A 24,115-nucleotide genomic window follows, 5' to 3' on the forward strand; every position below is an offset into this window, starting at 1 on the left:
TTTAGGTCGGTCTGGCTGGATCGGTTCTTTGTCTGTTGAGAAATCTTCGTGTCTGTTTCCATGTGTTTGTGTCCCTCTGCATCTGGAAGTGTCTGTCTCCAGGTGTTTGGGTGTGTGGGTCTCTGTGCCTTTCTTATACGGGTCTGGAGTCTTTGTGTCGCTGGTGTCTGGCTGTCTGTATCTGTGCGCATGTATGTCCGTCCTCCTGTCTGTTCATCTGGAGGCTTCGTGTTTGTTCTTGTGCCCGTCTGGGTAACCGTGTCTGTGTGTGAGTCCCTGGGTGTGTGTGGGAGAGTGGTCTTGCACACCATCTGCGTGGCCTCCCCGCCCTGCTCTTCTCCTGGAAGTGTAGGACTCCCTCTCTCGGTTCTCACCTCTGCCTGGTCAGGAACAGTCTAGCTGGGAGCAGGAGGGTGTGGTTTCGGAGTCTGAATGTGTGTTCTTATGGGCACGTGTATCCCTCTCTAGGGGTGGGGGTCTTCCGTGTGCTGGGGGCCGGGAGTCTTTGGCTCTGTTTGTCAGGAGCTGTGTCCGGGCCTGTGTGTCTCCAGGAGTGTTTAGATGCACCTGGCTCCTGCAGGAGTATGTCCCATGGGAGTCCGGGGAGGATTTGTGTCGGGCAAGGTGGTGTGTAAGTGGGTCCACCTGTGCGCATCTCCACATGATTTCTACCTCCTTTTTCTCTGCTTGCAGCTGGAGGGTGACACCATCACCTTGAAGCCCCGGCCTTCAGCTGATCTGACCAATAGCAATGCCCCTTCCCCCTCCCACAAGGTACAGCGTAGCGTCTCGGCCAACCCCAAGCAGCGGCGCTTCAGTGACCAGGGTGAGTGCTTTGGGGAGTTGCAGGTGGCAGACTCACCCCCTCCTGAAAGGACACAGGTTCCGGGGGCTTGGGATGACACTGCTGAGTTTCAGTCCCACTTCAGCCATGTCTTAGTAGCATGGCCTTGGGCAAGTCACTTAACTTCGCTCAACTTCTAATGGGGTTTGCCAGCTTGCTGGCAGGCCTGCAGGAGAGCACCGTGTGTGTGTGTGTGTGTGTGTGTGTGTGTGTGTGTGTGTGTGTGGCACTTAGTTGGCCCCTCGCCCTTATCCATTCCCTCTGACCCAGCAGCTGGTCCTGCCATTCCCACGTCCAATTCCTACTCTAAGAAGACTCAGAGTAATAACGCAGAAAATAAGCGGCCTGAGGACGACCGGGAGTCAGGGCGGAAGGCCAGCAGCACAGCCAAAGTGCCCGCCAGCCCCTTGCCCGGCCTGGAGAGGAAGAAGACCACCCCCACCCCTTCCACGGTGAGCGTCCCTCCTGCAGTGGGGCCCACCCTCTCCAAGCAGCTCCCTCCAGCTGCCTCCCTGACCTTGCCTCCGGGGCCATGTTTCCTTGCTGTACGAAGCCTACCCCCAAGAGTTTGAAAAGCAGAATCCTTTCTTTTCCCGAAGCCAGTCCTGTGAACAGAACACTTGGGTGTCTGTGATACACCTCTGTCCTTTATTTCCCACAGAACAGCGTCCTCTCCACCAGCACAAACCGAAGCAGGAATTCCCCCCTTTTGGAGAGGGCCAGCCTTGGCCAGGCCTCCATCCAGAATGGCAAAGACAGGTGAGTGGACCCAGGCCCTGCCTACCATGCTCCCCCACAGCCATCTCACGGCGGTGACGTCTGTCAGCACCCTCCCCCACCCCGCTCCCTGGAGTTCCGTCCTGGCTCTGTCCAGTCCAGCTTGTCCACGCACCAGCCCTCCTCCCTGCCACTCTCCACCCCCCACCCCAAGTCTCCCATCCCCTGTGCTCTTGTGACTGCTCCTTGCAGCAGGCACACCGAGTGAGACTCCGTGGTCATCTCGGCTGCATTCTTGCCTGATTTGGTGGGGTTTTTTCTTTCCTTTTTTTTTTTTTTTTAGTTAGTTTATTTATTTAATTTAAGCAACGTTGGCACCCAGCGTGGGGCTCGAACTCACGGCCCTGAGATCCAGAGGTGCACGCTCTTGCGACTGAGCCAGCCAGGCACCCCCACCTTCGGGCTTCTTGACTGCAGCCAGGGCACAGCAACGGCGCTCCTCTAGGCCCCAGTGCCTGAGGCTTTAGTTCAGTGGCCCCAGCTCAGGGCAGAACCGAGAGATGTCCCACCTGAGGGGCATACGTGTTGAGGGTGACCGCGGCTGTGCCCGTGAGAACAGAGGTCCCCTAGCCTTGACCGTCAGCATCTCTTGGTGTGTTGCATTCTTGGCTCCTCCTCTTCCGAGCTTAATGAAAATTCCCCAACACCCTGCTCTTTCTGTCGACAAAACATCCTTGTTCTTAGAGTTCCTAGGGGACCAGTGCAACCCAGAGGCAGTTCCATCCCGTCGGCTTTTCTGCACTTTTGGTTTCCTCCCCCCGGGTTTTGGCCTCGCTTTCCTCACCCCTGGTGCTCCGCTTCCCAGCCCCGCCTTCCTGGTCTCTGACTCGAGTCCCATTGCTGCTCCCCAGACCTGACCTGCATCCTGCCGAGGCTCCCCGGCTCTGGCCCTTCCTGCCCTGCCCTTGCTTCCTAACCTGAGCCTCCTGCCCCCACCCACCCCTAACCCAGGCCTCTTCGCTGCTTTTGTCTCCTAGCCTAACCATGCCAGGGTCCCGGGCCTCCACGGCTTCTGCTTCCGCCGCAGTCTCTGCGGCCCGGCCCCGCCAGCACCAGAAATCCATGTCGGCCTCCGTGCACCCCAACAAGGCCACTGGGCTGCCCCCCACGGACAGTAACTGTGAGGTGCCGCGGCCCAGGCAAGTGTGCTGGGGCACCTGGCGCACCTGGTGCCCTCAGCCTGCCCCCCCTCCCCGCCCCACCCCTCCCAACAAGTTCTCCGCGCTCCCCGGGGGTCCTGCTCTGTTCTTGGCATCTTAGCCACAAGCAATGGCTCTGTCCCCTGCAGTCAGGAAGTAGAGGGAACAAAAAAATAGCTTAATGCCCCTCTTTTCCTCCAGTTCTCCCTCTCAGAACAGATATGCAAGAAGCCGTCCCGAGGCTCCAGAAGGAAGCCTTTTTGTTCTGAGCCTTCCTGGACTTCCTTAGGACCCCAGGGACAGTCAGCATCAAAGGGATTCAATCCTTGAGGGTTGGTCGACATTGTCCCCTTGAGGCTCCAGTGTGCCTAGCTCCCAAGGAGCCTCTTCTGTCTGGCCTGTTCTGCTCTCCACACACGTATCCTCCCTTGCCTCCCTCCCTCCCCCAAACCATCTCCTCCCACCTCCACCCAGATGTCCTCCTTTCTGGTGTCCTCAGTGGTCACACCCCTTCCTTCTGTGTCCTCTGTGATGGCTGCCTCTGCCCCAGCGTCCCCCTCCCCTGTTCCCACCCCAGGATGCCACAAGTGCTCGGTGGTGATGACGTTCTTGTGCCCTGATGCATTTCCCCCACCTCCACCTCTCTTCCCACAGCACGGCCCCCCAGCGTGTCCCTGTCGCCTCCCCCTCCGCCCACAACATCAGCAGCAGTGGTGGAGCCCCAGACCGAACTAATTTCCCCCGGGGCGTGTCCAGTCGAAGCACCTTCCACGCTGGGCAGCTCCGGCAGGTGCGGGACCAGCAGAATTTGCCCTACGGTGTGACCCCAGCGTCTCCCTCTGGCAACAGCCAGGGCCGGCGGGGGGCCTCGGGGAGCATCTTCAGCAAATTCACTTCCAAGTTTGTACGCAGGTGAGTCGGGGGCTTAGGGTGGCAGAGAGAATGAGGCCAGGTCTTCCTACCTGCCTGGGAGTGGGGGTGGGGACTCGGCACTAGGCTTGTGTCCTGGGGTTAGAAGAGGCCTTAGAAAGCCTAAGAAGTTGGGTCTTTGTCAGCACCTCATGATCCCAGACCCGTCCATCCTTCTCAGGCTCTCCCCAACTCCTGTACACACCCCTCGTTCTCTGGCCCCAAGAGCAGATGGCCAATGCCGCCTCCTCTCTAGGAGAGTGTGAACTCAGATGCTAAAATAAAAGCCCCCTCTTCTCTCCTGGGTTCCCATGGAAACTTATATTTGGTGACGCAGCTGCAAAGTCATGAGGCCTGAGCCAGGCTGGGCCGGCAAGGAGAGTGTTTCCGGGTCCTTCGTCTCGCCCCCTCTGACCTCCTTTCCCCCCCACTCAGCTGGTTAAGTTTGCACCCTCTGCCCCAGCCTCTTCTTTCTGCCCCGGGCTCACCAGGAAGAAGGCCAGAAGCGAAGTAGCTGGTGGGGGCCTGGTGGCCTCCTCCCTCGCAGCCCAGTGTGCCGAGGCTTTCCTGAGCAGCAAGTGCGGAGGCGGCGGGGGGGGGGGGGGGTAGTTCTCTTCATGAGGTCTCTCACCTGGTCCCCAGGTCCCCAGCTGCCCCGGAGAGACAGCTGCAATCCTGCCCGGCAGGACGCTATCTGTCCCCATCCCTCCGTTTGCCCTCCCGCCTCAGGGTAGCTCCAGAAGCAGCAGCGGGCTCGGGGAGAGCAGGCTTGCTGCCCTTCCTGGTGCACTTGTCAGCTCAGCTGGAGCAGCCAGAAACCGTGCCCCTTTCCAGCCCTGGAGTGCAGGGCGGCGGGGCGGGACGGGGGCAGGTCCCGGTGTCTAGGACTCTCGTCTCGCTGAGCGGCTCTTCCACCAATGGGGTGACCGTTGAACCTGTAAAGCCCACTCCCCACCTGCTTATCCACATACTGTCTTGTTGGTTTTTTTTTTATTTCTTTTTTTATTTTGTCTTTTTTTGTTTGTTTTTTTAGAAATCTGTCTTTCAGGTTTGCCAGAAGGTAGGCGTTCAGCCCGCTGTGTGTGTGTGTGTGTGTGTGTGTGTGTGTGTCTGCGTCCCGTGTCCTGCCTCCGTCATTAACTCCCCTTTTCTGGCTCTTGCTCCCTCTTCCGTCTGCTAACCACGTCTGTGTGGCCCTCTCTCTGCCATCTTAAAGGGATGAAGACCGCCTCTGACTGGGTGGCCGCTCGGGGCAGATGGCTTTGCAAATGAGGAGCCTGTCCACAGGCAAGGGGGATCTTCTCAGGGAATTCTCCCTTTAAGATTGTCTCCTCACCCCCACCCCAGGTTTGGGTTTCGGTCGCAAGCATTGGGTTCCTTTCCTGGCCCTTCCCCTTGTCTGTGCATGTGCTGTGAAGAAGCTCCACGACGGTTGCAAGTGCATCTGGGATGGTACCTCATTCTGGGTCTCCTGGTCTTTCCCCTTCTCTGGTCCCCTGAACTTCAGGGCTGTGTGACCTCTTGCCCCTGTCCTGTGGATAGCAGGACTTCGGAAGTACTACAGGGACGCCGGGGTCCTAAGGCTCCAGCGTGATGCTTCCAGGCCCAAGGAGCCTTTGCCTCACGAGTGGGCACGGCACCCCCTTCTGGCAGCTCCTGTTAGAACTAGCCCCCCACCCCACCACCACCCAGCACACCTTCTGCCTCCAGCAGGACGTATCTGGACGAATCAGGCCACCTCTCTTCTGGGCTGTGTTCTCCGGATGAGGACAATGGCTTCCAGAGAGCCGGGGGCCGGGATGTTCTGGGGCGGGAGCCACCTACCCCACAGTCCTGGCAAAACAGTGGGAGATCCCGCCCCCTCCCTCAGACATCTCCCTTCCTAGACTGGATCCTGGCTGGGCCACCACCCTCTGGCCCCGTCCTCATCCTCTCTGGAGGCCTGGGTGGGCCAGATACCCAACTGAAGACCCAAGGGCCGGGTTGGGAGCACCGGTTCCCCAAGGCTGTCGGCCCAGGCCCCGTGCTGGGGCTAGGACACCGGCAGGCACGTTGGTGACCCAACTGACTAATGCCAAGACGGGGTCTTTAGGCTTTCCCCTTTCCACCCACTGCTCCCCACCCAGCTCTTCACTGCATGGCTAGCTGTTGACTCACAGGCCCCGGTGACAGGGCGCCTCCACCCACAGGGCAGGAACCAGGTGGGGCTGGGGAGAGCAGCAGGCTCCTTCCCCTGCACAGCCCGGGCTCCCCGCTCGCAGTGCGCTGGTGTGCATTCGTGTGTCTCTTGTGTCTTCGTGTTCCTTTTCCGTGTGCCGCTGCCGCTCTCTCTCATCCTCCTCACATCCCTGCCCGCCTCTGCAGTCCCCAGTATCCCGGCTCCAGGCACCCATGTTCCCGCCAGGAGCTGGAGAAGCCGCTCAGCGGGGCCAGACCTCTTCCCCACCCACCCTCCCGAGGTGCTGGCCCTGCCCTGCCCTCTCTCCTCCGTTCTGTACAAGCAGATGGCCTGGCAGCCTGGCAGGCAGGGGAGTCATAAAAGAATGGGGGAGGCGGGCTTGTCCACGGCCTGCCTCGGGCCCTTCTCCCCCTCCCCTTCCCCAGGCACCCATCCCCAGGCAGTTCCAGCTCTTGGCCCTTTGAGCCTCCCGGGAGAGGCTCCTGTCTACCCTCCCTCCCCCCCTCCCCCCAGCCCAGCCCCTTCCCTCGGAGAGGACCGGGGCCCTGGGGCCTGGGTATGCTGATGTTCAAGACCCGTTCACAGCGTTCACAGCGTGAGGCCCTGGCTGTGGGCTGGTGGGGGAGCTGCCTCATGCTGTGGCTTGTGCTCCGTGCGTGTGTCTGCACATCCACACCCCCTCCCTCCCTGGAGCAGAGGCCCCTTCTCCCCAGCACAGAGCTCTGGGAGCGTGGGGGGGGACAGGCCCCATGTGCCGGGCTCCCTGCCGGAAAGGGACAGGCGAGCCGCCAGCGTGAGGTGCCGCAGAGCCGAGTGGGCCTGCCAGGTGACGGGCGAGTGGCCCTCGGGCTCGGGTCCCGCTCACCCACCAGTGGCGCCTCACCAGACCCACCCTCGCCTGGGTCTGCGGCGGCGGAAGGAGCGAGAGGTCCCAGCACTAAACTCTCCCTCGCTCTGTTTTTTGAGGAACCTGAATGAACCTGAGAGCAAAGACCGAGTGGAGACGCTCAGGTGAGAGGGCCGGAGCCAGCACCGGCCCTGCCCGGGCCACCGGGCTTGCCACGAGCCTCCTGCTCCTGTCTTCCTTCTGCCACCTGGCTCTTCCTCCAGTGGTTCTGCCCGGTCCCCACCCTCTTGGGACCTCCCTTTCCTCAGAGAATCCCCACACCCCAGCTGATGTATTCTGGAAGCAGGAGCCCTAGGCCGGGCGGCTGGGGCTACAGATTCCTCCCCACCGCCCAGCTCACCTTTCTGGCCAGCCGCTACTCTCTGTCCACAGTCTGCGAACCGCTCAGGGCTGTTGAGCACGTGCTCCCCTTTTTTCCCCTGACCCTCCCCTCTTCCGAGAAAAGCATGGAACTGGCGCCCTCCCGTCCCCTGCCGGGGCCTGGCTTCTCCTCACCTTCTCCGCCCTCCCTGAGAGAGAGATGCAGGTGGCAAAACCACCCACCCCTCTCACCCTCCCTCTGCTTCCCCCCCCCCCACCAGGTCTGCCGCTCCCTCTTCCAGCATTGTCATTGTCGCCTCCGGGCCACCCTCCCGCTCTCCTGTCTGGTCTCCGGGCCCATCTGCCAGGGTGGCTCTCCCGTGGGTGGGGTGCCTCGGCCCGGGCCTCACCCCCCCTCCCCCCCCCCCCCCCCCCGCCTCTGCCCTCTCCGCAGACCTCACGTGGTGGGCGGCGGAGGCACTGACAAAGAAAAGGAGGAGTTTCGGGAGGCCAAGCCGCGCTCGCTACGCTTCACGTGGAGTATGAAGACCACGAGCTCCATGGAGCCCAATGAGATGATGCGGGAGATCCGCAAGGTGCTGGACGCAAACAGCTGCCAGAGCGAGCTGCACGAGAAGTACATGCTGCTGTGCATGCACGGCACGCCGGGCCACGAGAACTTCGTGCAGTGGGAGATGGAGGTGTGCAAACTGCCGCGGCTGTCTCTCAACGGCGTGCGATTTAAGCGGATATCGGGCACCTCCATGGCCTTCAAAAACATTGCCTCCAAAATAGCCAACGAGCTCAAGCTTTAACAGGCTGCCGGGAGTGGGGGGCGACGGAGGCGGGCCAGCTGGACGTAGCTGCTGGGGCCGGGCTCCGACCCACCTGGGCGAGACTGCAGAGATGGATTGGTCTGTCTCCCCCTGCTGGCGCTTCTCCCCTCCCGCCCTCCTTGGTTGGTTTTTTTTTTCTTCTTCCATGTTTGGGGGGGGACGGGAGACGGTTCTTGCCCCCCAACATTTGCCCCTGCCCAGAAAGTCCCCCCCTTCCCCCCTCTCCCCCACAGGAGGCCAAGGAAGGGGGGGGAGGGGTGGGGGGGCGGGGCTCCCCCTCGGTACTGCGGTTGCACAGAGTATTTCGCCTAAACCAAGAAATTTTTTATTACCAAAAAGAAAAAAGAAAAAAAAAAAATCCCAGCGGCCACCTTTCCTCCCCGCCCCATCGGGACAGTTGAGACTGGATCTGTGGGGTTTCCCGGGAGGGTGGCTCAGGGCTGGAACACTCTCAGGCAAGAGTGGTGGAGCTCCCCGTCAGGCCCTCCGCCAGGCCCACTTTGGGCTTCTCCCCTCTCCTTCCCTCCTTCCCCTCCAAGCAAACCACCAGAGGTGGCCTTCCCCTGACCTCGGGCCCCAGGGCTGGAGGCCCGGACGGCCGGGCCGGGGACCGGGGGGCTGGGGGCGGGGCGCTGCGCAGCCCTGAAGTTGGGGGGTGGGGGGCGGCGGCAGCTCCGGGCTGGCAGGCGCGGCCCGGGGCCCCGGCCCCCTCCACACTGTATCCTCTGCCCCTCCTTCCCCAGAGCCGGGCATTTCCTTCCACAAGCTGCTGTGGGGACTTTTGTTCCCCTCCTCAAAAGTCTGTGCCATCTTCTCCCACCCCTCCTGGGTAGAAGGCGGGGCTGACCCCGGGGCCGGGAGAGGGGAGGGGACTGCAGGGCAGATGGGCTCCTCGGCCCCCAGGGGGCCGCCTGGGCTGCTAGTCTCCGGAACAGGGATGCTGGGCACTCTCCGTCAGGGGGAGAGCCTTTGTCTGAAAGCACAGCCCCTCGCCGTTCCTCTCCCCTGCCCCTTCATTGGCATTAATCTGGGCACCAGCTAGTTCCATAGCAGTGACTCCCCCCTCACCACTCATCTCGGCCTTGCCTTTTCTTCCTGACACTGTCGCCCCTCCTCTCAGGAGACACTGCCCAGGGCCTCCACAGGCCCGCTGGCAGGAGGCTGGATAGGGCAGCAGGGCCGGGAGCATCTGCCCTCCAGGGGGTGGGGGGACAGACAGGCCTAGTGACTCCCAGCTTGCTAACCTCCTCGGCCAGTGTGGGAGTGGCTGGTCATGGGCGCTTGGCTGGTGGCGGCCGCCGCATCCCTTAATTTATTTCTCTGCTGTTTCTGTTCCTGAGAAGTTGGGGGAGGGGGTCCTGCCGAGGCTGCCCCCACCCTCACCTGAGTTGTACATTTTTTTTTTTTTGTGATGGGTTTTATTTTTTATTTTATTATTTTATTTTTTTCTTTTTTTGATTTATGATGACTCCACCCCTACTCATCACCCCCCTGTTCCCAGCCCAGGCTCCGCGGCAAGGCGAGCCCTTGGGTCCAGGAAGGGGCCTAGCCAACCTCAGCCCTCCTGCTCCAGGCCCTGACTGCAGGCTCTGTGGGCTCGGGCTCAGGCTCCGACCAAGGGCTCCCCCTCTCTCCCTTCTTCCCTCTCTTCCTCCCTCCCCATCCCTCCTGCCCAGTGGAACAGCCCGGGTGCTCTTCTGAGGGGCCTGGAGGGCATGGCTTGGCTCCCAGAGAGGGTGGTGGCCCGTGGGGGGGCCTCCCAGGCAAGGTGGCCCCTCCCCCCCCCCGCCCCCCCCCCACCCGCACTTAGTTTCTCCTCTGGATCAAACACGTAATAAAGAGAATGTTTGGAATCTGAGCTGCCTCCTTCTGTTTCTTCTCCCAACCGGGCAGGGACCCAGTCCCCATGGGCAAGATGTGGCCCAGCCCGCCAGCCTTGCAGGACAGAATGGATTCCTGTCTGAGGCCTGGGGGAGGCCAGTGCTGGGTGGCTGCTCCCTCCCACCCTCGGGGCACAGACAGGAAGCAAAGCCCAGGGACCTCAAGGGCAAAAGAGAGAGCACTCAGTGAACTTGGAAGATTTTATTTATTTTTTAAAAACATTGAAAAATAAACCCATGTCTGCATATGTCCCCGGCCCTCCTTTCTCTAGGCTTTTGGGCAGTGGGTATAGCGGGCATCTTCAGAGCTCCATGGCACTTCCCAGCAGGCTCCGGAAGACAGGAGAGCTGCCCATCCAGTTCGGCCACACTGAGGCCCCAAGGAACCTCTGCCCGCCTCCCCCCTACAGCCCCCTCCCCACCTCACCCTGACTTATTGCTAAAAGAAAGGAAAGAGGAAGAACAGCCCCTACACTGTCCACTCCCCCATCCCCCAAGCTAAGGTCACTACCCCCTCTACACGAAGGCCAAGGCCCAAAGGCCAAGCCCCAGCAGACTAGGAGGCAGCCATTCCAGCCCCAGCCAGGAAGAGAAAAGTACCCTCAGGCCAGTTCAGAAGGCCCCTGAGTCCCCGCCCCCGGGCTCGGGTGGGGGGGTGGAGCCTCAGCTGCCAGAAACAAGTGCAGAACCCAGAGGTCCAGACTGTGCCCACTGGCAGCTCCGGGTCTTCGAAAGACCTGGCCAAGAGCTCTAGTCCCTTCTGTCCTCAGTGAAGCCAGAGGTGTCCAAGGACGGCCAGCCACGGGGTTCTGGAGCCTCTGGCGGGTGGAGGGCCGCAGGGCTCAGAGTGACGGTGCTGGAGGCTCCAGCGGGGCTCCAATCAGGGTGGGTGGGGGCTGAGGGCCGGGGCGGGCACTGTGGCGGGAGGCAGCCAGAGCCGGGCGGATGAGAGGTGGTGGGGGCTGGTTGGGGGCCAGCCGGGGCTGGAGGAAACGGCCCTGCTGGAGCGGGGGTGGCTGGCGGAGCAGAGTGGGAGCCGTCGGCAGAGGTGGCCTCAGCAGCGGGGGCGGCTGGGACAGCGAGGTGGGAGGCGGAGGAGGGGGCGGCACGGGGGGCAGCGATCGGGGCACGGATGTCGACACGGACGTGATCTGCACCTGTGAGGGGAGAGAAGGGAAACAGACTCGAGCGTGCCCTCGTCCCCATCCAAAGACGGAGCCGGCTCCTCTCCTCTCTTCCCGGAAGGGCTTCTTCCGCCCGCTCTCACCTCGTCGTCTTCCTCTAGGGCTGGGGCTGGCAGGGGGGCCCCTCTCCTCGACTCCTCCATGGGGACTGGGGCTCCGGGCGCCCCGTCCTGCTCGGCCTCCCACTCCTGCAGCACCTCCTCCAGATTGAAGCGGCGCCGGTAGCTCACGAAGAACGTCTTCACCTGGGTCAGAGTCTTGTTCCCGATCACCTCGGCTATAGCCCCGAAGTCTTTGCCGTACCTACGGATGGCTGCGAGGGTCAAAAGGGCAGCAGAGTGTGAGCGCCCCTTAGAACGAGCTCCTTCCCTGACCCTTCCCCGCTGCCGCGGCTCCTCGGAGGCTGGGGAGAGATTCCCGGCGCTCTCCGTGCTCCCCCCCCCGGTCTAACCCACCTTGCACGGCCAAGAGCTGCTCATCCGTGGTCCAGCGGGAGTTGAACTTGGTGTTGGCCTGGAGAGCAGGGAATATATCCTCTAGACTGGACATTATGGCAACAGAGGCCCTGCCCTCCGAGGCGATCTTCCCTTTCTGCTCCGCAAGGTGGGGGAGGTGGGGGGTGGGGGGGGCAAGCCCCTCCCTCACCCACACCCGAACCCACCTTACCTCAGGGGGGCGCAGTGGATCGATGCCACCCTCCAGCGCCTGGCGGAGGCCGCTATTGGTCTGCTTCATGCTTTGCACCTGAAAAGGTCAAGAGGCGACACCTCAAACTCTCCTGCCAGAAAGGCCACCGGTACCAACCCTCACCATGGCTCTGCTTCCCAACACAGCTCGTGGCCGCCTCCCCCCTTCCAGCTCGCTCCTCCCTCACAACAGCTCAGTAGGGGAGGCGCCCGGGTTCTCCCCCGCTCGCAGACCAGTTTCTATAAAAGATCCAGAAGAGAACGCCGCCGTGACTCAGACGTCTAAGAGGTGGGGCAGAGGCAGGCCCGGCGCGTGCACACCACACACCTTCCGCCTCAGCCGTCCCCGCAACGTACTTCCCTGCTGCCCGCGGCCCGGTCCGCGGGGCCCCTTCTTTCCTCAAGCCCTCACCTGGCGCTTGAGGGAGATGAGCTGCGAGTCGAGGCCTCGAAGCGTGAGGTTGGCAAGGTCTGGGCTTCCTGACACAGCGGTGAGGCCCTCGGGGCTCAGGTACATGCCCTTGGGTGGGCGACGCCGGGTTCGCAGCGGGTGGTGGCGGTACTGAGACCCCTGGGCCTCCTTCTTCCCAGGGCCTGGGCGGGTATTCAGGGGCCGAGAGGGCAGAGGCTGCCAGGGAAAGGAGAGGGGTGGGTGGTGAGGAGCCCAAGGACGAGGCGGGAGCATGGGCAGGGCCAGACCAGCTGGGGGGGGGGGGGGGGGGGGGGGGCCTCACCTCTCTCTTGGGGTCTCCAGCATCTGGCTCCCCCTCACTCACGGCTCCTCGTCCCTCTTCAAGCTCATCACTGTTGACACAGGGACCAAGGAGGGAGTGAGGCAGAGGCCAGGGCCCCCAGAGCTCAGCTTGCCCCGCCCCTGGGCCCCCAGGGCCCCCACCTGTCTTCTTTGTCTTTTCGGCCCCCCAGCCGCCGAGCCTGTCTGTCCATCACGCTGGTCCGGCTGCGGGTCTTCTTCCACGAATAGTAATACTTTACCAGACTAGGGATCAGCTTGTCAGGCAGCTGGAAGGGCAATGCCAGGCGCTGGGACCCACCCAGGACCCTGGGCCCCGGGCGGGCTCGTCAGAACGGAGGGGCTAAGGAACGCTGGCAAGGGGGAATGGGCTTTTACCATCTGCTGGATCCGCTGGAAGCATTTGCCATGGAAGCCAAAGGCCTGTTCAAACAGCACCTTGTCCTCCACAGTCCACTCGTCAGGGAACGGGGTGAAGTTGGCCAGGTCGGCCAGTGACTTCTCTACATCGTGCTTATGCCACAAGAGCATGCCCAGTGCCTGGCCCGGGAGAGGGAACGACTCGGGCTCAGCTGCGCCCGGCACCGTCCCGTCCCCACCGCCCAAATCCCTATGGGGCCGAGGCTCACCTGCTCAATGTTGTAGCCGTGCTTCTCCTTGGCCATCGCAATGTACTTGTCAACTGCGGGGGTGGGAGGGGCCCGGTATTGGAGAAAGGGTTACACCTCCTGACCCGAGCCCGCCCAGATGGGGCTAGGCCCCGGAGCCTGAGCCCCAGGGCAGGGGCTGAACCCACACACCTCAGCCTCCAGCCCACTTGGGAGAAGAGCCGGCCACCAAATGGCGTGAACCCAAGCCCCCGGCTCCCAGGGATGCAAACGAACCGGGATCCTGCCCCACTCACGTTTGGCATCTGACACACAGTGGTTGGGCGACCACACCAGCATCCCCTTCAGTTCCTTGTTGCTGTAGCGTGCAGGGCTCTCTGAAAGACGGGCGCAAGAAGGATCGGCCTGGTGGCACTGGCCTGGACCCACGGCCAGAGGGTGGCAGAGGAATGGGGCCTGTGAGGTGAGGCCCAGAAGGGAAGGAGGGGCAGAGACCCAGACAGGAAGGCAGAGCAGGAAAACCAAGCATGCCATGGGCCACCCACCCCCGCCCGCCCGCCCGCTGGCCTGTCCTTCCAGCGGGCACCAGCCAAGGGCTCCCCCAGGTGAGGCTCAGGGCCAAGCCATGGGCCCTCCGCTCCCCTCCCTTTGCAGCCTGTCCTGCCACTCACCAGGCTTGCACTCCGGAATTACGGCCTGGTAATTGGTTCCAACGCGGATCATGCTGTCTGCGGAGCCAGGGGAGACAGTCAGGACTCCAGGGAGGGAGGACAGGAGGATGTGGCAGGGGTGGTGGCTGCCCTGGGGTTCTCCTTCCTGACCACTCAGGGCCCCCACCTTCCAGAAGGCTCACTTTTCCCTGATCTTCCCCCTCAGTTGCCCTCAGCCACAGAAGAAACTGGAAGACGGAGAGACCCTGCCTAGTCATAACCCATGGGAGGAGGGGGGGGCGGGGGCGGCAGAGATGGGGGGGGTGCCAGGACAAGGGGCCAGTTTAGAGCCCAGGCCAAGCAGAGCCCTTTGTTCTGGCTGGGGGGGGGGGGGGGGAGGCGGGTGCTGGTCTAGGGGCCCTAGACCTGGACCATAGCCCCGCAGGGAATCCAAAGCTCCTCCCCACCCCATGAGCCTCACAGCTCGGTGTGGAAGTGTCTTTCCAGCCCCTGCCCCAGCCAGACCTCAGTCCCCTACAAGGTAGCAAGGTATGAGCAGCCCAAACTGTGGAGAGGAGGGCCGCCCGAGTCCTTCAGAGACTGAGGGCAGGGCGGGGGTGGGCAGGACCGCCTCCTTGGCAGCTAGGGGCCCAGCCTCCGGATTCCCAGTGCCCGCAGCCCCCAGGCTGGGGGAAGAAGCAAGACAGAGGCTCCAGTCCTGGAAGGCAGGAGCCATCAGTCTAAAACGCCCGTGGTCAGCAACACTCCCCCCGCCCCACTCGCGTCCCCGGTGCCGGTGCACCTTTAACCCTAGGCCGCCGGGCTCACCGTGCGAGTGCTCCTCCTCGCTGCTGTCATCCTCCGAGTGCGGCTGCCCGCCGTTGGGCGCCGTCTTGGCCCGGCTGCGGGACAGGATCCCGGAGCCCGCGCTCGGCTTCTCCATCACGGAGGGCATTACCCCGCCCAGCTGCCCCGGGGGGCGCGGGAGCCTTCGGAGAGCCGCGGTGGTTGCCGCGCTCGCCTCGAGTGCCGTGCCCGGCCCGGCCTGGAGAGGTCGCCACTGAGGCTACGAGAGGCAGGAGGTCAGCGTGGCTAGGGTCCGGCGGGGCGGGAGCCCTGCGGACAGCTCAGCGCTCGCCGCGACCCCCACGGGCGAGGGCGTCAGAAAAGTTTGTGCAGAAGTGGGGTACGCGGGGGATGAGCGCAAGGTCCGGTGCGGCTGGGGCGCGCTCGCTCTGTACGCTCCACGGGATTGGGGCGCCCTCGGAGAAGTCGGGGCGCCCGGCTTCTGGGGCGCCTCCGAGCCCCACCGCCCTCCCGCCCACGCAGTTGAGCGGGCGGGCGCTGCGGCGCAAGTGGCGCCCCCCGCGGGCTGCACGCCTCCCGGCTGCACCGGGATGCCCCAGTCCCCAGGCGGGGACCCCCGTCCCGACCAGACCCCTGCCCGCGACGGCAGGCGGCGGGGCCCCGGCGGTGGCGGTGGCGGTGGCGGCGGCGGCGGCGGCGGCGGCGGGACGGCGCGCACGGCGCGCCGCGCTGGGCAGAGTTGCCGGGAGGCGGGCGGAGCGCAGCCGCGGGCGCCGCCTCGCACCCTCCCCGGCGCGCTCGCTCTCCCCGCCGCGCTCGGGCTGCTGCTCGCTCGCCCGCTCTCCGCCGCCGCTCGCTCCTCGCGCACACAATGAAGCTGCTGGCAGGGAAGTAGTGCCGGCTGCGGCCTCAGCACCCCTCCCCCAGCCGATGCCTCCGCCAGCTGAACATCTGGCCCTGGGGTGGGAGGGAGGGCCCGGGGGGCGGGGCCTGGGGGCCGGGGCTAGACCTCCAGGGGGTGGGGTCAGGACCAGGGTGGAGAGCGCTTCCCTCTGCGGGCCCCCGGGGCTCCCTGACTTGCCCCCGGGGGGGAGACCCCGCTGCCCCCCAGGAGTAGCCGGGGGTCAGCTCCACCCACGCGCACACCGGCCCCGCACACCAGTGGGCTCGGGTTACTGCCGCCTGCCCCGGGGGCCCTGAGGCCGCCTGCCCGCCCGCCCGCCCGCCCGGGTGGAGCCCAGCTTTTCCTTCCATTTCCCTTCCTGCCAAGGAACTCCCCGCCCCCCCCTTCCGCAAGGGGGACCCCCCTCCCTCTTGCGCCCTTGGGGGCCAGAGCGGATGGGAGGCCGGACAGGCGAGGAACGAATTCCTCCTAGAGCTACTGGGCCAAAGCCTGGCTTCTGGTGCATCTGTGGGTCCCCAGGGGTCACCTCGATCCCCTTTTAAGTGCTGCAGTATGCACCCCAAAACAGTGGCATGAGGGGCTGAGGGCTGGGGAGTGGGAGGTGTTGGGGAAGGTCTGGACTGCAGGGAATGGGAGGAGCTGGGTCTCCTCCCCACTGGGTTCACTGTCACCCCAGCTGGGAGCAGCATCCCCCTCCCCCAGGACAAGCGCGGGCAGAGTGACAGACCGGGAAGCGGGTAGAGCGGCACAGACGGAGATGGGGGAGGGGGTGGGCAGAGACTTTCAAAGCCAGACCCAGCCACCCTGCCAGGCACACAAAGAGCCAGCGCACACACCGGCGGCGGCTCTGAGCCTGCGAGCTGCGCCCGTGCCCGTCCCCGCCGCCCAGGGCACGTGCTGCAGCGCACACAGGCCGAAGCCCCCGCCCGCCGCCCCTCCCATCCGGAGCCCCAGATTCCTAGACACACCTCCACCCGGGCACACCCCGCTGTGCCCAGACTGAGCCGAGCCTGCGCTAGCACCCTCCTCTCCCTTCCCTTCCTCGGCCACTCTGTAATCAGATTCCTAAATTTAGAAGCAACCCAGGGCCCAGCCAGGGATCCCCGCCCCCACCCGCTGCCTGCGGCCAGGCGGCTGGGGTCCTGCGGTCGGGCCACGACCCGGCTGGGGCCGCCCGGTCCTGGGGGCTCCTGTGGGCGGCCGGGCCAACTCAGGCACGACCCCACCCGGCTGCGGCGCTGTCGGGCCACATGGGGCCACCCAGCCCGCGGCCACGTTGCCCGCCACACCTCGGGCCAGACCTACGGAGCCTTTTTCCTCCTCTTAAATCATGGATTGGGCACCGAGCCCCAGGGTGGGGAGGTCTGCACAAAGGAGAATAGAATGAATGGACCAAGGGCAGGTCTGACCTAAGGGGGTCTGCTACACGATGAAAAGAGGCTCCCAGCCTGACCCTCCTGAGTGGCAAGGTGCCACCTCCCGGTGCCCAGCACCTCCAATCCCTGTGCCTGTGCACAGCCCTCTCTTATGATGGAGCCTTCCATCTTGCCCACACCCGGCCGACAATTGGGCAGGGCCTCAGTTAGGCCCCCTTTGCCCCCCACCTTTGCCTTCTTTCTGTACTAATACCTACGGTCGAGGGACCAGACCCTCACCCCCAGGCCTCAGCATCCTGCTTATTTTGGTCCCTTTCTTCTAGGGCTGCCCCAGGTATCCCCAGCCACTGGCGTCCCTCCTTCTCAGGCACCCCTCCCCCCCCCCCCCCGTAAGAATCTCTTTCTGCTCTCACTTCTCTCTAGAGCCTGGAGCTCAGGGCCAGAGAAGGATTCTGCTCTGGAGGTAGGGGCAAGGAGGGGAGGTTTATTCCTTGGAGTTGGGGGCAGGGGGGCAGTCTCTAGGCCCTGGTGCGATGAAGCGTCGGTCTGGGATGTGGGCCATGACAAGGGAGGAGTATCCGAGGAGTTTGGGGGCAACTGTGGGGGCCACAGTATCCAGAGAGGAAGCATATTCCTAGTGAGCAACCCCCTCCCCAAGGGGCAATGGTGCAGGGTTAGGAGGGGGAGGGGCAAGGCCCCACCCTCCCACCTGCTGCCGCTGCCCCCTCCCCAGCTGGCCCCCTCTTTTGTGCAAAGCCACACAAAGGACAAGGGGCCCCGGCCGGCCTGGCCATCTGCTCCCAGCAGCCTGAAGGCTCTTAAAGAGACAGCACCCCCTCCCTGCCGCCCGGGGGCTGTGGGGCGGGGTGGAGCCACGGCTCCACAGGACCTGATCTCAGTGGAACCCCAAATCCCACCCACTTTTTCCCCGGCTCCCCCAGCCTCCAGGTCAGGAATCATCCTCCCCCCACCCCATTCTAGGCCAGGGCGCAGAGGTGCCACGTGGCCAGGAACATGGGGGTGTGGGAGGGGAGAGACACAGAGAGGCAGCCCGGGGACCAGCCCCTCCTCTCCTCCAGCCTTAGGCGGCGGAGGGACCGGCCACGCTCGGTAGCACAGCACTGGAACTGGGGTCCCTCACCTCCCTGAGGCCACCTCTGAGCTTTGTGAGAACCGCTGGTCTCTGGGAATCACCTCCCCGCCATTTTCACTGATGAGCTCCCACTCACCCTTCCTCAGGGAGGATGACAGAACCTTCGTTTTGAGGGCTGCAGGCCAGGGCACAGCCCAGTGCCTTGCAGCAACCCCGGGATGGGGACACATTTATATCCTGCATTTCCCAGTTGAGGAAACTGAGGCTTTGCTCAGCGTCGCCCTCCCTCCCTCCCACCACCACCACCACCACCGCCGCCGCCGCCGCCACCACCACCGGCCTCCAAAAACCCATGAGCCCTGCCTGAAAGCCTGCCTAAGCCTCTCCTAGGCCAGATAGGACTCCTCACCCCTGAGATCCTTGGGGAAGCCAGACTGAATCCCAGCTTGGTGCTTTTGCCACACTGCTAAGGGCCACAAGTTTACATGATTTGTGTGATTGTTTATTTCCTGTCTCCCTGCCGGGCTGTAGGCAGGGATTGTGTCCGCTGTATTCACTGTGTTCTCAGTACCTGGCATCCAGTAGGCACTCAATATTTGCTGAATGAAGAAACGCCAGGAGCCCCCCCCCCCAAAAGTTTCCTCTTCCCTGGCTTCCTCTGCCCTGTGCGTGTTGGGCATCTTGCCTCCTCCCACCTCAAGGTGAGGCGGAAGGGACAAAGGTTGAACAGGGATGCTGGGAGAGAAAAGGAGGGTGACCTTGAGAGAGCCACCGGGCCTCCCCTCACATCTCCCTCCTCCCAAAGGCGGGGGCAGCTCCAGCCAATCCTGAACCCGCAGCCCTGCCAGACAGACTGGGACTGTCCCGAGCTCTGGCCCTGCGAGGCTGGCCGCTGTGGTGTGGTGCCTGGGACCCTGGCCAGGCCCTCAGTGGCCACAGCCAAGGGGCTAAGCTCGGGGAAGGAGGAAGGCAGGCGGGAGGGGCCCCCTGGTGGGGGAGGGAGGTTGGCAGAATCAAAGCTGAAACCTGGCTGAACAGTTGGGGGAGCTCGGGGGAGGCGCTTCCCCGGACTGGAGGCCTGGGGGCAGATAAAGCTGGGGAAATGGAAAAGATGGCCTACAGCATAGAAGGAGGGTGGGGAGCTCCCTCCAGGGCCCCCACGCTTCAGTCCTGCCCCGACAGGAATTCGATTCCTCCTCGGCTCCCTAAGCCCCCCTGGGACTCATTGGAAGGCTGTGTGGCCCCAGGTGCTGCCCTCCCCCTCTCTGGGCCCAGTTAGTAATCCCCTGCACTGGTCCGCACTCCCACCCAGGGTTGTGAAGAAGCTGAGAGAAGGTGACAGAGGTGACAATCTGGTGCTTGTCACTGCCTCAGCGCAGTGGCCGCGCGAGGAGGGAGGTATAGGGAGTGCGGCAGGCGCATCTGTGAGTGGTGCTGGGGGAGGGCAGAGCAGAACCGGGCAGGAGGTCAGCAAGGAGACCCCAGGCTTCCTGACACCCACGCCGAGGAAATCTGACTCCCTGAGCAAAGCAGGAACTGGGGAGGAAGAATCGGCAAGACCTTAGTTCAGAGAGACACGAGAAGGCGACAGGAGCTCCCTGGATCCTTGAGGGGGCAGCTTCCAGACCCTGCGGCCAGCTCTGTTTCTCCGGAAGCCAGGAAGGGGGCCTCCCCTGGCCCTCACCTGGGCGACAGCCGGCGCCCTCTGGCGGTGACAGCATGGACCAAGGGGTCCCACCTCAGCCTGGCCATCAATGTCCTCCCAGGGAGGCTGAGCCTAGCACCCAGAGGAGCCCGTGGGGGGGGGGGGGCGGGGTAAGTGTATGGGATCAAGATCCGCCCCCCCCCCCGGGCCATTTGGAGTTACTGAGCTTTAGATCCGATCCCCAGCAAGCCTCCTTGGCCCAGAGCCACCCAGAACCTCCCAGAACAAAGTCAGGTGGAACAGAAACCCCTAGAGAAATGGCAGAGGAGACCAGAATAGCAGGGAAAGTGCTGAAGCAATATGCAGGCTACGGGGAGCTCAGGGGAGCTCAGATCGGGAGTGAGTGCTGGCTCCACGCTTCTCGCTGGCTGTGTGGCCTGAGGGGAGATACTTGGCCTCTTTGAGCCTCCATCCATCTCGCAAAGAGAACAATAATGCTGACCTCCGATTATTAGGAGGATCCGACATCATCTCCTGGACTGTAATTAGAGCCTCCATCAATGCCAGTTTCCCTCTAAAGCTAGTTTCCCTCTCGAGGACCCCCCAGCAGGGCTGGAAACCCCCTCTCTGCTCTGAGGTAGCCCATGCTCCGTGGACCACCTGAAGGCCATTGCCCCCCAGGGCTCCTGGGTCTGACCTTGGAGCTCAAAGCTCTTCCTCTGTGGCGTGTGACCCCTGACATCCTCCTTCAGACTCACCCAGCAACCACTCCAGATTCCTGCCTTGAGTTGAGTCTGATCTCTAATTCATCACACACACACAGCTGGATACAGATTCTTTTTTTTTTTTTTTTAAGAGTAAAAAAACTTTTTTAAGGTTTATTTATTTTGAGAGACGACACACACGCACAAGTGGGGGAGGAGCGGAGAGAGAGGGCAACCGAGAATCCCAGGCAGGCTCTTCATTTTCAGTGCAGAGCCTGACGTAGGGGTCGAACTCACGAACCACAAGATCATGACCCGAGCCGAAGTCAGGTGCTTAATTGACTGAGCCACCCAGGCGCCCCAAGATTTTTTTATTTTTAAGTAACGTCTGCACCCAACGTGGGACTGGAACCCACGACTCCAAGGTCAAGACTCGCATGCTCTTCCCACTGAGCCAGCCAGGTGTCCCTCTGGATACAGAATCTTAAATACTGCTTGGATCATGGCCCACTCCTGCTCAATAACCTTCCATGGTTCCCAGTTGCCTTCCAGGCAAAGTTGGAACTTCTCTCCCAGCCCAGGACTCGAGGGCCTTCTCGCCTGTTTCTGATCCAGCCAAGCAGGTCTGCTCACCATCTGCTGAGCCGTACCTCGTGCCCCAGGTGCCCCAACCACCCTGCAAACACTGGCCCAGCCCGCCTATTTGCATGCCCCATGCCCAGCCCCTCCCTTGAGACAGCTGGCTCCTGTAAGCAACTCTGCCCTGACAGGGCACATCCACGGCTCCTGGCCTAGCCGCCCAGCACCTTCCTGCCCCCTCACGCTCATCCCTCACCACCCCACCTGCTGCAAGGCTCTTAGCACCTGACCTTGCCTCCCACTTCCAGAAGAATTGAGGCCATCTGGGAGGAACCCCGGCCAAGGCCCGCCCTCACGCCCAGAGATGCAGTTCCTTGCCTCTCCCTTCCGATTGTACCTGCACCTTCCCTCCTCAAGGCCAGCTCACTCCCTGGCTCCCACATCTCCCCCTCCACTAATGCACACGCACACACTCCTGAGTCCTCGGTCCTCATGTACCTCTCCTCCCTCATCACCGTCTTATCCCTCAGAACATCAGCCTGCTTAAGTCCCTCATTCCTAACCCGCCCACACACACCCAGACACCAACACACACACACACACACACACACACACACACACACACACTCACCTTCAGCTACCATTTCAGCTAAGCTACTGCTGCCTTTTCTCTCTCTCTCTCTCTCTTTTAAAGCTGGGCGTCTTAAAAGAGTTGTTCACACCCTTTCTCCTTGTCTTCACCTCCCACTCACTCCCCAACCCACCGCAGTGCTGTTTCACCCTCTGCCATTCTGGCACAGACTGTTCTTGCCAAGGTCACCAGCGGCTTTTATCTCTAGACCCAAAGGACCTTTGGCAGGCCTGGTCTCCGGCCACCTCTGCACAGGACTGGGCAGAGAGGGCACATCCTCCTCCTGGACGAGATCTCCCCACAAGCTCCCCTCCTGCTCGCCTCCTGCTGATGCTTCAGGCCCAGGCCACATCCTCAACTCCTGGGCTATGGACTCTCCAACCTCCATCTACCCCCGTCCCAGGCTCTGGACCCCCATACCCAACCCACCAACTGGCTTCTGGACATCTGCCTTCAGATATCTCAGGTACCTCACGTTCAGCCCGCCCAAAACAGATCTCGGCCTCTTGACCACACATTTGCATTGCCTGCCCTGTTCCCGCTTGCCCTTCCCACACGGGGACCCGGAGGAGAACAGGGGAGTTGCCCTAACTCCTCTCTGCTTCACTCCCAGATCCATTAGCCTCCAGTTTCTGTCCCTCATGGCCCTTCGTCATGGCCACGCCGGCCTCCCCATCACTGAGCCAGCCTCCAAACTGGCCTCCCAGCCTCCTCTCCTGCTCCCCTGTATGCTTTGTGCATCAGCCTAGGTGATCTTTCTCAAATCCAGTCCGATCAACTCAGTCCTCTGCTTCCCGTTACCCTTGGCTTAAGTTCAAGCTCCTGAGCATGACGTTTCTGCTTCAAAATCTGACCTCCTGACACCCATGCCCCTTTTGCCTTTCTTTTGTAAGGGTCCACGTGGTGCTGTGGGGTCGATCCCCAATGTCAGCCTTTCCCAAGACCCTGAATACCATGACTGATTGAGAAAGGGGACTAGCAGAGCAATCGGCACGTTAGAAATATGGGACGAAGGCCAAGAAGCTGGGCCAGGAGTGTTGGCCGTTGGCCGCCATCTTTGATCCCCAAGGAAAGCCAACACTGTGGAGGGCACCACAAAGAGATGGAAAAAACTGGTTTCTCGGTGACGTCCTTTTTTTTGTTTTTTTCAAAACACTTTTTTGAAGTTTATTCATTTTTACAGATCCAGTGAGGGATGGGCAGAGAGAGAGAGAGAGAGAGAGAGAGAGAGAGAGAGAGAATCCCAAGCAAGCTCTGTGCTATCAGCACAGAACCCGATGCGGGGCTCGAACTCCTGAGTCGTGAGATCATGACTTGAGCTGAAATGAGGAGTCCCACGCTTAACCTCCTGAGCCCCCCAGGTGGCCCAGGAAGAGCCAACTTCTTATGATAACATACCAGCCACTTATTTGAGTGCCCGTTGTTTGTTTCCAGCTGCGTCCCCAGATCCTAGATCAATACAAACACCTAGTAGATGCTTGATAACTATTGTTGAATACGTTAGCAAATGAATAAACAAATGAATGCTCGCGGGTACCAGCCCACAGTGTGCAAAATGCCTCACCTAACACCCCCCCACACACCCCAGTAACCCTATGAGGTACGTATCCTAACGATCTTCATTTCACGGGTGAGGACCTGAGGCTTCGCGAGATGACCAGCTTGAAAGTGGCAGAGCTGGGACCGACCTCAAGCCGGCTGATGCCAGAGGCCTGTTTTCACATCCCTGTGTCCACATCCTTTCAGTGAAGGTACCTTTGCCTGCTCCCCCTGATAAGGAGGAATAATGGCCTTTTGATGGTGGTGTGGAGGTCAGTGGTCACCACTGCCAGGGCTCAGGGGTCGCCACGACCCCGGGTGCCTCTCATCTCTCAGCTCTGTCTCTTGCATGCATCAGAAGGGTCCCCCCCCCCGCCATGGGGGTGTCCGGGTGGCCAGGCTGGTCAAGCGTCCGGCTCTTGATTTCAGCCCAGGTCGTGATCTCGTAGTCCGTGGGATCGAGCCCCTGCTCAGGCTCTGAGCTGACAGCATGAAACCTGCTTGGAATTCTCTCTCTCTCTGCCCCTCCCCTGCTCTCTAAATAAATAAATAAATGAACTTAAAAAAAAATAATAAAAGGTTTCCCCTCATGATCACTAAGTGGCTACACTTCCTCCAAGCATCCCATCCTTGGAGGACAATTTCCAGAGTGGGGAGGGGAGGGTCACAGAGCCAGGGTTTTCTCTTTGGCATCTTTCTTTATCAGGGAGAAGAACGTTTTCCAGGGATTCCTGAGCAGGCCCGTGCTCCTTAAACCAATCCTTGGGGAAAAGATTCCCATACTTGGATCAGAGCCATCATGGTTGTGCCCCAACACACCTGACATGACATCCAGGGGTCTCCACCCATCAACTGAACAGAGGTGGGGCTCTGTTAGCAAGGAAGAAGGAGGCATGGCTGTTGAATGGAGAGGAACTCTCCACCCCCCACCCCTCCTGATACAGCACCCTCTCTATTACAACCTTTAGAAATACTCATTGCCTGGGGCGCCTGGGTGGCTCCGTCAGTTGAGTGTCCCAGTTCAGCTCAGGTCATGATCTCAGGGTTCGTGAGTTCGAGCCCCACATCGGGCTCTCTGCTGTCAGCAGAGAGCTCAGTTCGGATCCTCTGTCCCCTTCTCTCTCTTTCTGCCCCTACCCCCTCTCTCGGCCCATCCCCTGACCTCTCTCTGTCTCTCTCTGTCTCTC

At 62.0% G+C, this 24,115-nt stretch overlaps 2 protein-coding genes and 1 long non-coding RNA gene across 10 annotated transcripts in view; 1 reads left to right on the top strand and 2 right to left on the bottom strand.

Moving 5' to 3' along the window:
- Positions 1–9,130, top strand: part of MARK2 (microtubule affinity regulating kinase 2) — a 57,134-nt gene extending 48,004 nt beyond the window's left edge. For 2 of the 7 annotated variants that reach the window (XM_030332861.1, XM_030332866.1), the window contains exons 12-19: positions 694–826; positions 1,118–1,296; positions 1,506–1,603; positions 2,599–2,760; positions 3,415–3,672; positions 4,703–4,729; positions 6,815–6,859; positions 7,510–9,130. In XM_030332861.1, the coding sequence (XP_030188721.1) occupies positions 694–826; positions 1,118–1,296; positions 1,506–1,603; positions 2,599–2,760; positions 3,415–3,672; positions 4,703–4,729; positions 6,815–6,859; positions 7,510–7,870 (1,263 nt within the window). In that variant the 3' untranslated portion in view covers positions 7,871–9,130. The remainder of the gene's footprint in view (positions 1–693; positions 827–1,117; positions 1,297–1,505; positions 1,604–2,598; positions 2,761–3,414; positions 3,673–4,702; positions 4,730–6,814; positions 6,860–7,509) is intronic. The other 5 variants (XM_030332859.1, XM_030332863.1, XM_030332862.1 and 2 more) reach the window with 5 other exon arrangements.
- LOC115525619 lies at positions 247–22,098 on the bottom strand. The gene is made up of 3 exons (XR_003972406.1): positions 22,086–22,098; positions 17,566–17,573; positions 247–329 (listed from the first exon to the last, which is right to left on the bottom strand). It is a non-coding gene; the product is annotated as an uncharacterized LOC115525619 (long non-coding RNA).
- RCOR2 (REST corepressor 2) lies at positions 10,261–14,632 on the bottom strand. 2 transcript variants are annotated; one of them, XM_030332867.1, is made up of 12 exons: positions 14,479–14,632; positions 13,672–13,728; positions 13,297–13,377; positions 13,022–13,074; positions 12,771–12,932; positions 12,537–12,661; positions 12,376–12,445; positions 12,054–12,269; positions 11,622–11,699; positions 11,411–11,468; positions 11,039–11,268; positions 10,542–10,928 (listed from the first exon to the last, which is right to left on the bottom strand). In XM_030332867.1, exons 1-12 carry the CDS (start codon positions 14,603–14,605, stop codon positions 10,614–10,616), a joined length of 1,572 nt encoding a protein of 523 aa, XP_030188727.1. In that variant the 5' UTR covers positions 14,606–14,632; the 3' UTR covers positions 10,542–10,613. The 2 variants fall into 2 exon arrangements, with proteins under 2 accessions (XP_030188728.1, XP_030188727.1); XM_030332868.1 differs by lacking the exon at positions 11,039–11,268 and having other exon boundaries at positions 10,261–10,928.
- Positions 22,099–24,115: the final 2,017 nt, after the last annotated feature.

This window comes from Lynx canadensis, chromosome D1, assembly GCF_007474595.2.
Source record: "Lynx canadensis isolate LIC74 chromosome D1, mLynCan4.pri.v2, whole genome shotgun sequence".
Lineage (NCBI taxonomy): Eukaryota > Metazoa > Chordata > Mammalia > Carnivora > Felidae > Lynx > Lynx canadensis.